Source organism: Leptonychotes weddellii, chromosome 12 (genome assembly GCF_054177405.1).
Source record: "Leptonychotes weddellii isolate Sample4059 chromosome 12, ASM5417740v2, whole genome shotgun sequence".
NCBI lineage: Eukaryota > Metazoa > Chordata > Mammalia > Carnivora > Phocidae > Leptonychotes > Leptonychotes weddellii.
In genome coordinates, this window is record NC_138380.1 from 76274456 (window position 1) to 76289068 (window position 14613).

Consider the following 14613-nt stretch of genomic DNA (forward strand, 5'->3'; position numbering starts at 1 on the left):
AAACCAAACACAAGGTAGGATCTGCAAACAGAAGACTCAGTTATAATGTCAGAACAGCATATTCTACATTATATCCATTTTCAATTTCATTTTTACCTTTAGCAGTTTAGTAGCCAGCTTTAAAACATTATTCACTAGTGTCAGTTCCTCTTTTTTGTTAGGTTTCTTCTCCATTTTCAAGTAGAGGTTTATCTTTTTATAAAAAAGGAATAAATAGTTAAAAATACTTACTGCACGGAGCACTGGGTGTTATACAAAAACAATGAATCGTGGAACAACACATCAAAAACTAATGATGTATGGTGACTAACATTAACATAATAAAATTTTAAAAAAATTACAATACTCATTTTTAAAAGGAACTGAAAGACAGGCACTGAAATATTAGTGGTGGTTCTCTGGTTATTGAGATTACAGATGACATTAATATTCTCCTTCATACTATATTTTATAGTCCAAATTCCTACAATAAACATGTTATTTTATAATAAGAAAACAAGGACTTATTTAAATTTTCAAATATAATGAAAGCTGACACAAGAAAGGCAAACCGGATGTCATTATTTAATAATAGGTGAAACACTGTAGTCCCAGAGCAAAAGCAACCTCAAGAATAAGTGAGAACTAGAGCAAAGTAAATCAACTGGTTTGTCTGTTCCTCTCCCCTTTCCCTTTAATCGAGCTCCTGTGACAGGGTTACCGATTTTTAAAAATCAAACTATCCCTGACAAAAACACTAAAAAGGTTTTCATTGGCTGTAAGTTTCTCTGAATAATTCCTATGAAACGGTAAGGAAAATATTAAACAAATTCATACAAAATACAGTTAACCATCAAAATTATTATGCTTTACCCTTCCTACTGAATAAAAATTCATACTTATTCAAATATGGCTCTGCTACACTGCCAAGCAAATATATCCCACTAATGGTTTAAAATTCATCATTTCTATAAATAGTACTTCCTTCTTGTCAAATAAAAGTGAAACAGAAAAACAGCAATTAGATTTGAAATCTGCATCAAGGCAGGAACACTGAAGATGAGGCTTGTGTTCTATCAAATTTCAAGTTTTGTTTTGTAACACAAATGCAATCCAACAGGTTCCTAAAAAATCTGAAGTAAATGAAAAGATTTTTAGTTTAATATGTAGATTATAGACATTAACTTATAACAGAATAAACACGCATTCTCACCTGTTCAGTAAGTAATATTGAGGTATTGCTATATTTTTTACTTGTTTCTGATCCAAGGGTAACAAATCTTAGGAGGAAAAGCGTTAACGAGATGCACCAGATTACTAGCTCCCAATTGTAGTGACAATCAAGGAAGATCTCATGCACATGAAGCAACTAAAAGTGTTATGAAAAAAGCAACAGGAAACAGCAATGTGATTCAAACAATTTCTTTTTAAAAGGAAATAACATTTTATTTCATACAAATGGATCATGAATGTAGTAGTACATTTTAAAAACATTCCACATTTATTATGGAATATTTCAAACACATAAAACATATAAGCAAAACCCATGACTAGAAGTGGGAGAGAGGATAACTGTCCCATTCCTAATTTAAAGTAAATACCCCTAAGGTAATAAATATCATATGAACAATGTTTGCTCTAATTTTTTAAAGATCTACTTTATCAGATTAAGAACATACTTCCCAGTATTATGAATCTCCACTAAAATTCACCAATTTATTTTCTGCACCTGTTGAGATGATCAGATGTTCTCTCCTCTAAAAATCAACTAAAGGAGCTCACGCCAGATTCGGGGATTTTCCAAATTGAAAATCTTTGCATTCCAGGGATAAACTGTATTGGTCATGGCATATTTATTGTTCCTAAGTTGCTGGCTTCATCTCCCTAGTATTTTGCATTGAAGTGAACAAGGAAAATTAGTTCATAGTTTCCCATTTTCATATTGTCTCTCCCGTCAACTGGTATCAAGATTCTTTTAGTCACCTAAAATGAGTTGGGGAATACTCCCTTTTTTTCTATTCTCTAGATATTTTGTGTAGGATTAGAATTAACTGTTCAGGGGCGCCTGGTTGGCTAAGTTGATTAAGTGTCTGCCTTCGGCTCAGGTCATGATCTCGGGGTTCTGGGGTCGAGCCCTGCATCGGGCTCCCTGTTCAGCAGGGAGTTTGTTTCTCCCTCACCCTCTGCCCTTTCCCCCTGCTTGTGTCTTTCTCTCTCTAATAAATCAATAAAATCTTAAAAAAATATAATGAGCTGTTATCTGAATAATTGGCAAAATTCAACTGCAAAACCACGTGGGTCTAGGGGATTTTTGTTGGTGGCAAATTTTTAAACTATTGAATCAATACTGCTTTATAGTAATAGGTCTCCTCAGATTTTCAATTATGTTTTGAGTCAGTTTTAATAAATTATGCATTTGTACAAAATTGTCCGCTGAAGCTTTCAATTTCAACAATATAAAGTAACAATTTATATTAGCATTCTTTTAAAAAAAACTTCCTAACTGTGCCAGTAGCTTATGGTTTAATATACTGTGCTTTTTCTTTTTAAACATTTGTTATTGTACATTTTAAAACTTCCAAATGCATGAGTTTTCTTGCTGCTGTCATTGTTTCCTACTATAACTGCATTAGATCAAGTGGCCTGAATGGTCTCAGCTGAGAATTACTTTGTGTCCAAGTACATGGGAAAGTTTTATAAACTGTCCTTGTGCCTGAAAAAAATATGTATTCTCTGAGTTTAGAACAAAATCTTAACTGTTGCTTACATACATATATTCATTATATTTTTTTATCTGTTTAACCTATGAATTACTGAAAGAAATGTGTTGAGACCTCCTAATGAGGTTTTTTTCTACAATTTCTCACCTTAGTGCTATTGATTTTGGCTGTCTATACATATATTTGAAGTTATATGATTACATGCATGCAAGGTAGGAATTATTAGATCTTCCTGATGAATTATTCTTTTAATTTTTGTCGTTTCCCTTTATCCCTTGTACTTAGACTACAGTCTGTTTCATCTAATATTAATATGAACTCACCAGCTTTCTTTTGCCTGCAGTAGCTTTTTCTATCTTACATTCAAAACCTTTCAGAGTTATTATGATCCATGTGTCTTTTGTTGATAGGCATAGAAAGGTTTTATGTTCCTAAGAGACAGAACTACTACAACATGTACTCCAGGAACATGGAAATTAAATCTGGAAGAAATGGCTGAGATGTGATAAGGAATTGTGAGTACAGAAATCAGTCTTTTCGGGGCACCTGGGTGGCTCAGTCGTTAAGCGCCTGCCTTCGGCTCAGGTCATGATCTCAGGGTCCTGGGATCAAGCCCCACATCGGGCTCCCTGCTCAGCGGGAAGCCTGCTTCTCCCTCCCCCACTCCCCCTGCTTGTGTTCCCTCTCTCGCTATGTCTCTCTCTGTCAAATAAATAAATAAAATCTTAAAAAAAAAAAGAAATCAGGCTTTTCCTCTTCATTGCTTTTATGATTTTTCTCTTTGTTTTTGGTGTTCTGTGCTTCTCCACAGCATGTCTAAGTGTGGATTTACTTTTATTGCTCCTTCTCATTCTTGTGCTTCCTAAATCTGAAATTAGTGTCTTTTATCAATACAGAAAAACTCTTAGCCATTATCTCTCCAAATATTGCTCTCCTTCTTTCCATCTGGAATTCCTACTGGATATTTATTGGATCTCCCATCTGTCTCAATCTCCTTTTCATATTTCCATCCCTTCATCTCTGTCCTATATTCTGGGTAACTTCTTCCATCTCCCATTCACTATTTTTAGCTGTCTTCAATCTGCTATTTATTGTTTATTGTGTTTTAAATGTCAATAACTGTATTTTTCATTTCTCTGAAGTGCTGTCAGTTCTTTTTCAAATCTGTCTGTCCTTTTTCCATAGTGTTATCTATGTCTTTATCTTACAGTTCCTATCTGATCAGTCTATCATCTGAGGTAGCTGGAGATCTAATCCCGCTGTTTGTTGGTCTGTTGACTCACTCACGATGGATTGTCTCTTCACAGTGTTTTGAAACCTGAAGGGGCTTCATCTGTGGAAATCCTAGGAGGCCTAGGTTGAAGTCACATCCCCCTAAGAACAACCTTGGTTTTATTTCTGCCAAGTATCCAGGTATCCAGGAACCTAGGACCACTTTTCACATTAACTTCTTGACACAGAGGTTACAGGACAAGATCTGTAATGTACATTTTAAACCCTGAACCTATAATAAGTGCTGACCTACAGTTATATATTCTTAGAGGAGAGACTTATCCCCCCTCATTCTTGTCAGTCCAGGCAGAGTCAGATGAGCTTTCTTATTGTCCTCCTGTGCTGGTGAGCAGGCTGTTTTTCTTACTCTACCTTTTCACTGAGACTGTAGTCCTTTAAGGGGAAGCATGTATAAGGAGGTATGCAGGCTGAGGCCTCATTTTCTGTCCTGTGGACATAAAATCTCAAGTCTCTAGGATACTAAGATTGACAATGTACATCATTTTATCTGAGGGCTGCCACAGCATTAACACATATACTTAATTGCTGTTTTTTAATTTTATCTTCATTTTTGGCCCCTTACTGTCTTATAAACTCAGATAAGTCATATGTGTATAAAAAAATTTATATACGTATATTAAAAAAGCTGAGTTTTTTTCTTCCCCCCAGCATTATATAGTGTTTTAAATAGCATAAGAATCTTCAGGTAATCTAGTATGTCATATTACTTGAAATGGAAGTTTAATTTTATAACCTAGACTATCCTGAGATATTTTTGTGCTTCTGACTAATCTTGGACAATGAGAGTTCTTTTTCAGAGCCTGAGGCAGTCAAGTCACAGTGACAATCCAGATATAAAATGAAAGAATTAATACTAAATGTGAATAAGGCAGAGATTCATGAAAAACAGTCGGAAACAATCTCATAATTATAGTCACTCGTAAGTTTGTTTTGGGAAATAAATTTAGATAACCAAGTGAATGGTGGGTAAAAACTAATTACTATATATTCAATTAACAGACATCTGAGAATATGCTAGTCACTGTTCATACACAGAAATGAATAAAACACATTCATTAATTCTACTGAAAAAAGATAAACTGCAAAAAGTCAATTTTAAAACTTGTATAGGGCGCCTGGGTGGCTCAGTTGGTTAAGCGACTGCCTTCGGCTTGGGTCATGATCCTGGAGTCCCGGGATCGAGTCCCGCATTGGGCTCCCTGCTCAGCGGGGAGTCTGCTTCTCCCTCTGACCCTCACCCCTCTCATGCTCTCTCTCTCATTCTCTCTCTCAAATAAATAAATAAAATCTTTAAAAAAAAAAAAACTTGTATAACTAGGTTTATTATTATTAGAAAGCCTTCTGGAGCTAAATAATTATAGATGTGATTATCTAATTTTTACACATTGGAACAAGTCAACTCACCTGGGCACAACAGATAAACACAACTGATATAGTCAACAAGAAAGCAGATGAAACTATTACATCAACTGATCGCTGAGGACCTCGACGCTGTGGAAAAAAGGGAAAACACTTTTAAATATATTTACTAATTAGCAGCTAATTCCATGCTTTCAATTGAAGTGTTGATCCATCCCTGCAGGTTGATCATAGCTTACAATGTTGAAAATATACCTAATTTGTCAGATGAATTTTAATTACAAAGTGTTACTATTTCCTGAGGATTGCAATACAGTCAAGATGGTGAATACATAGCACAGAATTCTTGGCGTAACTTCCACATTTTTCATTTCATTTCATTCCAAATATTTTGTCAAACACTAATCATTTATTCAACAAATGTTTCTTGAGCACCTGCTCAGAATGGGGCCCTGTGTTAGGTACTGGAAATATAGCAGAGAACAAAACAGACATAGTCCCTACCCTTCACAGGAACTAGCAGGAGGCCAGACATCAAGCTTATAACCACAGATCTTTGTGATCAATTGTAACGAGTGCTATTAAAGGAAAGGTAAAGGATGCTTTGAGAAAACTGGTAGGGAATTTGGTGTAAATATCACTTCCTTAGGGAGATCTTTCCCATTTCACACTCCTAACTCTCAATTACAAGTTAGGAAGATGGCCTGGGAAGATCTCCCTAATAAAGAGGTATTTATGCCAAAATAAGGTGCCAGGGCACGATGGCACATGGCAGTGTTCCTGGCAGAAGGAAAGGCAAGTGCAAGAGCACAAAACAGGAAAAATAATATTGCAATTACAGAACTGAAGCAGTCTAGTGTGGCTGGAATGGAGAGAGGAAAGTGTTTCAAAATGAAAGGAGAGAGAGGCTATCCTCAAGCGCTAGGTCACGAAGGGCACTACAGGTCCTATTCAGATTTTGTTCTTCAGCCTAAGAGCAATGGGGAACCTCCAAAATGTTTTAAGAATTATATGATGAAATCTACATTTTGAAAAGATTGCTGGTGGCAGACTGAGGAATGTACTGGAAGTAGGGAACCGGAATGCAGGGAGGCCAGTTAACAGGCAACTACAGCAGCCCAAAAGCAGATGATTGACAGTTTCAGTTAGGGTGGTGGATATGGAAACAAAGAGAAGTAAATGGACCCAAGATATATTTTGCAAGTAGAAAGGGTGGGAAATGGTGTTAAGTTGGATGTTGGAAATGCAAGAGAGGGAAGTAAATACCAAGGATAATTCCTAGGTCTAGGCTACATGTTTCCCTCGCTGAAATGTAAGCTCCTAAAGATAAGGACTTCCATGTCATCAGTAGTGGATATTACATGGTTAACATTAAATAAATGCTTATTAAATAAAACAAACAATGTACAAAAGAATGCAACACCTACTTAGGGTTGATAATGAGGAGGAATTCCAGGTGGCTTCTTACTAAGCTACATAACAAAAATCACATTCGTCCCTCCATACAACAGAAAAGCCACAGTGGGCAAAAATAATCGAAGCCAATTTTTAGCATTTCCCAATGGAGACTAACAAGTTAAATCAATGAACAGAATTATGAATTTTTTAAATAGAAGGGTTGACAAATAGTGCAAACTTTTTTTTTACTTCTTTCATCGTCACTTCAAAAAAATAAAGATCTAGGTATATCAGAGGGTTTCTGGTCTTTGGGTCAACTTTATTTAAGACCTGATTACTCCATTAATAATGAAAATCATTGTGTCTTAATGCAACAAAGAAATAATCCTCAGAAGAAGTGCTTTCCTAAACCTAATTTAGGTGTTTCCCATCTCCCTCCTGAGTTTTTATATCTTACTTCCATAATTAGGAAAGTTATTTAAAAAGATTAAAGGAAAAGAACAGCATGAGAAAAATGGCTTAGAATTGCAAGCTAATATTTTTAAATAGTAATAGGCCACTTCAGTGAGGCTACTCACTGATTAGTTTTAGTTTTTTTTTAATTCTTTTTTTAAGCAGTGGGCTCCCTCTGCTGGTTTCTGATAACCATTCTAGGTAGAAACAAAATCTTTAAGCTTTTTAATGAGTAGAAGTTGGTGAGATCTACGAAAAAAAAGATAAATGTCAGACCTAAAAAACAAAACATATGGATAAACAAATATAAAGCAGAATCAGATCTATAAATACAAAGAACACACTGCTGGTTGCCAGAGGGAAGGGGGGTGGGAGGACGGTCAAAATGGGTGCAGGGGGTAGGGAGGTACAGGCTTCCAGTCACGGAAGGAATAAGTCACAGGAATAAACGGCAGAGGTTAGGGAATATAGTTGGTGGTACTGTCATAGTGCTGTACGGTGACAGACGGTAGCTACACTTGGTGGTAAGAACAGCACAACACAGAGAGAGGGTGAATCACTATGTTGTACACCCAAAACTAATGTAACACTGTATGTCAATTATGCTTCAATTAAAAAATAAATTAAAAGAAGATATATTTAGGATAATCCGATCTTGAATAACCTACCTAAAACGTATTTAAGCCTTTTATTAAAAATTTTTTTTTAATTTTTTTTTTTTTTTAAGATTTTATTTATTTGAGAGAGAGAATGAGATAGAGAGAGCACGAGAGGGGGAAGGGTCAGAGGGAGAAGCAGACTCCCCACCGAGCAGGGAGCCCAATGCGGGACTCGATCCCGGGACTCCAGGATCATGACCTGAGCCGAAGGCAGTCGCTTAACCAACTGAGCCACCCAGGCGCCCCGTATTTAAAAGCCTTTTAGACCTCAGGTATTTTACTCTCAAGAACCAGTTTCTGCATATGGACTGAAAAGACCTCTAATTATGGCCACACAGCACCACCCTAGTACACAGGTAACTATACACCGAGATACACATCCATACTGACAAAAAGACTGAAACCCTGAGGGAGTTCGCATGTTAAGAGTACTTTTATCACTGTCATTCTACCTTAAGGTAGGACCGGAGAGATAGCCACATTTTTATATTCTGTACTTTCTTCAACCGGAAATGAGGAACCTCAGATTTTCGAGCCCTCCTTGCCGATGTTAAGTGTCCAAAGAGTTTTGCAAAAAGCAATCGCTAAAAAAGATTAGGGTAAGGATTAATTTTCAAGTAGATTACCATAGAAAAACACAAATTGACAAAATATGTCTTAAAAAAACAAAACAGGAAAACAATTAGCAGGTCAAAATGATTTAATGAAATACTAAAATACTTCAGGAATTCTTTAAATATTATGAAAAGGATAAAATATTCTCTACTCAGAATTCTGTATTATACCCACCTGTTTATAAGTTCTTTCTGCTACACAGAGCAAAAAAAAGAAAATCCACACAAGAGATACACGAACCACAAAGCTTATTATAACCATAGAAAGAACTATGACATCTTCATTAGAACCAAATGCAATCACATAAAGTTCTGAAGCAGAATGTGCTGTGAGTTGTTCCAAGTCTGTAGCTTGGGAGAGTCGGAAAACAAATGGAGTTAAACCCAGGATTAGAGAGATTGCATTTCCAAAAATCTGGTATCCTATTCCTGGTATATGGCTGTTCACCTTTACAGAGAAAGAAAAAATAAGAAAAAAAAAAGTACACAAATTTTATTTACAGTAAAATGAATTCCTATTAACCATTAGTTTATTTATAGGCATATGAAACATTTTGTTAAAATACGAGTTTTAATACATGAATAATGAAATTCAAATTTACTCAAAGTTTGGAGAGCACATTACAGGGAAACTAAGTCATTATGTCTTCAGTTTTAAAAATAGTTCATTATCAGAGTTCTAATTCACTAAACAAATGCAAAAAGATGAACTATCTTGGTCTTACCTAGATCTGGAAAAAAAAATTTTATGTATCTCATTATTTCAAAAGTTAGAAATATTCATATATACTTTAATATTAAAAAGAATGAGGAGATCTCATATCCACTTAAGCTCAGTTCATAAAAACAAAACTTCTAAATTCTACTTATTTGATAAATTTGCAATTTGTGTTTTCCTTCAAAGAGCACAAAATACAAATGGATTTCTCCTTAAACTCTAAAACCATTTCAGAAGACAGAGTATGTTAGAGGGGGAAAAATTAAGAAAAGGGGAAAAGGGGAATTACAGAAAAGGAAATTGGAAATTAAATAATGGGAAATATAAGACTGGTAGGACTATGAGGGATCTTAAATCCCAGCTAACTTTCAATCATCATATTATACATTCTGTAAATGACCTGCTGGTTCACAGGCAGTTAAGGTATGGAGAACTAATTAGAGCCAAATCTCCAGAGACTCCTTCTGCATTAGTAATAGGAAAGAGATCAATTTCTAGAGCAGTTACTTTCATTTCTGTCCTCCAGAAAGTGTGCACCATAGTTCTCACACAACGAACAACAGACAAGAAATTTAGAATTGCAAGTTAAATCATGACTAGCTTCCAGAGGAATCAGATAAAATTTAAAAACTGTGTCTGATAAAAGACACAATTTAATAGAAATGGAAATTAAAACCCATAGTGTTTGTACTCTGCCTCCTCAAACTACTCACGATTTTTACACCACTAGCTGCATTACTTCTATATATTTAAGCAAGTATCAAGACAAATATTCTATTTTGCAATTTTTGGGGTACTAAGAAATAAATGAAGCAGGAGGGATGACACAGGAGAAAATAAGCCTTCATCAACACTTGTGTGTCTAGCAGCTCCTCAGTTTGATCCATGAAAAGCAAAAGAAAGAATTAAACACAAAAGAAGGAAATTTTAGATTGCACCATCTACTCTTGGTGAGAAGAATGAAAACACTAAAAGATGACAGTGGTTTGGTGATAAATCACTATTTAAATCAGAGCGCCAAATACAAATAACTGTCTTTTTCAGGCTGAAGAAATGAGTAAGTTGTAAATATAACCTCCTAGTAATTATTTAATGTATTAATAATCACTGTCTTATTCTTGAACTAAAAGAATAGAATTTAAAAACTCACTCTGTTCATTATCATTCCGCTGATTTCAAGCACGGACATGTCTGCTTTCTTACAGTCATTGCCTTCCCACACTATAGCACTGATTTTTTCTAATCCTGGGTGGGAACTATGGAGCCAGGGCAAATGACTCTACAAAAAATAAACAGAAATAGGTGAATACATTTGTCACATTTCATAAATAAAACGTGTGTGTATATATAAACTACACTAAAAAACAAACTGGTGAATACACATATTTTATAAATAGAACACGTATATATATATATATGGGTATATGTGTATCTACACACACCCAACATCAGTGACATTAAAATTCCATCTTAATGTTAATTAGCATATACATTGAGCAGATGGCATATGAAATTACACAGTTATAAAAAGCATATAAGTGGGCGCCTGGGTGGCTCAGTTGGTTAGGCGACTGCCTTCGGCTCAGGTCATGATCCTGGATCCCGGGATCGAGTCCCACATCGGGCTCCCTGCTCAGCGGGGAGTCTGCTTCTCCCTCTGACCCTCCCCCCTCTCATGCTCTCTCTCTCTATCTCATTCTCTCTCTCAAATAAATAAATAAAAAATCTTTAAAAAAATAAATAAAACAATAAAAAGCATATAAGTTAAGAACTTCCTGTAACATTACAGTGTTAGTTAGGCAAGCTATTGTTCAAAAATCCTCTAAAATGTGTCAGCAAAAGCACTCAACTTGTCAATCTGTCTACATAGCTACTAATATACTAATGTTCCAAGACAAATGGCTATCAATTTGTTCATATTACTGACTCTCAAGCTTATGGTCATTCAATACAAAAGCACATGAGAGGTCTGTTTAACCTTTTGGAAGACCAAACGGTGACACAATCTCATCCTGAAAGAGACTCTCCCTCACACCTTCAGCCTCAGTATTTGATTTAGTTACTTTTCTGATATTTTAGTCTAGCCATTCCCCTAAGGATCGATTTAACTTTTTTTTTTTCGTTATAAATATTGCAACCGGAAGCACATGGAACTAGAAGTACTCTCCCAAGAATAAAACACCTCTCAATGTTGCAAGAATAGAAAAAGAAAAGAAAAATTGAAAGCCTTAATACAAATGATCAGACACTTAAGTTTGGGGTTTTTTGTTTGTTTTAGATTTATAATTTAAAAAATAAAACTGCAGGGCTCCTGGCTGGCTCAGTCGGTGGACTCTTGATCTCGGGGTTGTGAGTTCGAGCCTCACATTTGGGTGCAAAGATTACTTAAAAATAAAACCTTTAAAAAAAATAAATAAAACTTCAAAATAGGATAGTTGGGGATTAAAGATAGCAACAAAATTAATAGAACACTAATCTTTACATTGTCAGATATTGATAAAAGAAGTTACCATTAGAAGATTAGACCCCAAATGGGATGACTCTATTTATATTACAGTATTGCTAACTTATTTATATAATGTATTTCATTAAAATAACTTCTAACAATGAACAGAAGAATCTACTATAGTTATATTTATCCTCTGAAGAATAAAAATGTGATTAAAATATGGTAAAGATTTTTGGAAAACTTAAGAAATATAGTATTTTCCTGTAAGGAGAATAAAATTGTATTGATTCATTTTGATTAAAGATATAAAATAATACTTTAATAATATGTAAGAAAACAGATATGGGAAGTTATTATCATTCTGACTTATACATTAACTTTCTTGATGTAATGCCAGTAGCCATATTATTGGCAAAGCTCTTTTACATTTAGTTTATTTGACTCTGAAGAAGTTTCCTCTTAATATTTATCTTTTTTCCAAAGATTAGTACTTTAATATACATTAACCATCACAGCATATATTTCACTACTGGAGAGCCTTAAAAACTGTAAGATACTAGTTATTAACTATCCACTTAATTCCACAAATATTCCACGAAATATTCTAGCTAGCATAGAAGTAATTTGTACCAAAACACATATCCAACTTTCCATGGAAATCTAGGTGATTACGAAATGGAACGGAACTACAAAGCCAGGAACAAGCGGGACAAGCTGAATACAGAGTATGAAGTCTGAGAGGCAAGGTTTCCACCCCTGATTTACAGGCTCCTAATCTTTTTAAACTCTCAGTCTGTTAACAGTGAATTAAAGGCTTCCCGATTACATGAAGCAAGGCATATCAAGAAGGTCCATCTAGAGACAGAAATAGGAATTCAAGAAGTTCTTCACCCTCCTTCCAGAAGTATTCATTTTGCCCAGCTACCTTTGCAGTTACTCTAACTAGCATTTGATATCATCTTCCTATTTCTAGAAAGCCAGAAGGCAGGAGAAAAAAGAGCAACTAGAAACTGGTGAATTTAAAAAGAGTTAATTGAAAAAAAAAAAAAAAACAAACCAACCCTGTATCTGTGTGTGTGAAATATATTCTGAAGTAACAGTCTTGTTGAAACATGTACTGCCTACAGTGTATGAAGAACAACATTACATGAAACATTTTTCAAAAAGGCTCAAGGAAAACAGAGCAAATAATTCCATTTTATAATTTTATCACATAGGTTCTTCTTAGTGTTTTTCAACCCCAAATTTGGAACTCTTTTAATGATTGTTCTTTATCCTCATTCAAAATCTCAACTGCTTTGCTCTGTGTTCATTCAGAACTGCCTGAAAACCTTAACACTTAAATGATGGTGTGTTTTAAGTAAATTCACCATGACAACTGCTTTATTGGAGTTTCTACCTGTGGGAGCTGTACACATTAAAATCTGGCTTTTCCTACTGAAAAATGAATTTCACTTGAACATGGCCTCATACTTCATTATATACTCAGCCATGATTAGAGGAGAGAAATTTTCTGCTGTAGAAATGTTTCAGTTACTATTGCCAAAGAAAATAAAACAAAACAGGGGCGCCTGGGTGGCTCAGTCATTAAGCGTCTGCCTTCAGTTCAGGTCATGATCCCAGGGTCCTGGGATCGAGCCCCATGTCAGGCTCCCTGCTCCGCGGGAAGCCTGCTTCTCCCTCTCCCATTCGCCCTGCTTGTGTTCCCTCTCTCGTTGTGTCGTTCTCTGTCAAATAAACAAAATCTTTAAAAAAAAAGAAAAGAAAAAACAAAACAAAACAAAACTACAAATTTGGTAACATCCTGACTAGAACACATGGATTCAAATGCTCATTGTTTCTTCATAACGAGGGATTTTTTAGTCTTTATGGTGGGTAGAAAACGGTCCTCCAAACCTAATACAGACCTCAGTCAAATAAGAAAAAAAACTGGTAGCTTTTCATTAAAGGGAGCTAATTTCCATTACATGGCTACTATTAAAACTGAAAATACTGAGGTTATTTTTTAGAAGCCTGAGAATACTAAATGTGTGTAAAATCAAGTCTTTAATCCAAAAGCAAAACCAATGTAAGCCTATGATACTAAAATTAATATGCAGACTAGAACATTAAAAATCTTATCAAAAAAGGAGCAGAATGGTGATAGATTTAGGGCCAATTTATTCTGTACAGCATTCATTAAAAAAATGTTATTTCCTTTCATTCACTCCATTTTATTTAAACACCTACTATGTACCAAGCACTGTGTGATTCAACAATGAGCAAAAGAACACCTGGTCCCTGCTTCTATGCCTCTTTATGGTATCACTGAGAAAATAGCTCTCAGGCATTTTCTGAAACCTCAATTCCAGTTATTATGCTCAGCGACGCAGATGAATCTCCAGATGACTCATCCAACACCCTATTCTCATGGATTGTTCATTGTTTTCTTTACTTCTTAAAATCCAGGGACCTTCAGCTACTCCCATGGCCACAGCCCGGATCTTGTCAAAACACCGAATTGCTCGACTTCTGAACTGAGTCTTCAACCACAACTCCTCTTACCGGGTGTCTCAAACCTTCAATTCTAAAACACTTCTGAACACATCTATCCTTCAATCTATCAGTCCTTTCTTGGTTTCATTTCCTTCTCAATCTAACACGTCTAGATGCTTACCATATCCATTACTTCTTGGCCTCTCCTGTACCTTGAATTGCAACTATTTATTGAGCACCTACACTGTGTGACTTTGGGTGCATTATTTAATTCCAAGCCTCAATTTTTCTCATCTACAAAATAAATATATACAAAATACATTGCATTGTCATAGGTTGTGAGAATTACATGACATAATGCATCAGGATTACTATGCACAGTGCCCGGCTGATAGTGAATGCCTTTTAAATGTTTGCTATTACTGATTACCGCAACTGTGTTCCACAGAGTATCACACAACTGTGTGGATTGGACAACCACAAACTCATGGTTTCA

General features: G+C 35.3%; 1 protein-coding gene across 5 annotated transcripts in view; it reads right to left on the minus strand.

Annotated features, from left to right (window-relative positions):
• The window catches only part of PHTF2 (putative homeodomain transcription factor 2), a 112874-nt gene that overhangs the window by 5264 nt on the left and 92997 nt on the right, over positions 1–14613 (minus strand). For all 5 annotated transcript variants that reach the window (XM_081799663.1, XM_081799659.1, XM_081799660.1 and 2 more), the window contains 6 exons: positions 10344–10472; positions 8651–8923; positions 8314–8445; positions 5397–5483; positions 1193–1348; positions 97–192 (listed from right to left, as the gene is read on the minus strand). In XM_081799663.1, the coding sequence (XP_081655789.1) occupies positions 97–192; positions 1193–1348; positions 5397–5483; positions 8314–8445; positions 8651–8923; positions 10344–10472 (873 nt within the window). The remainder of the gene's footprint in view (positions 1–96; positions 193–1192; positions 1349–5396; positions 5484–8313; positions 8446–8650; positions 8924–10343; positions 10473–14613) is intronic.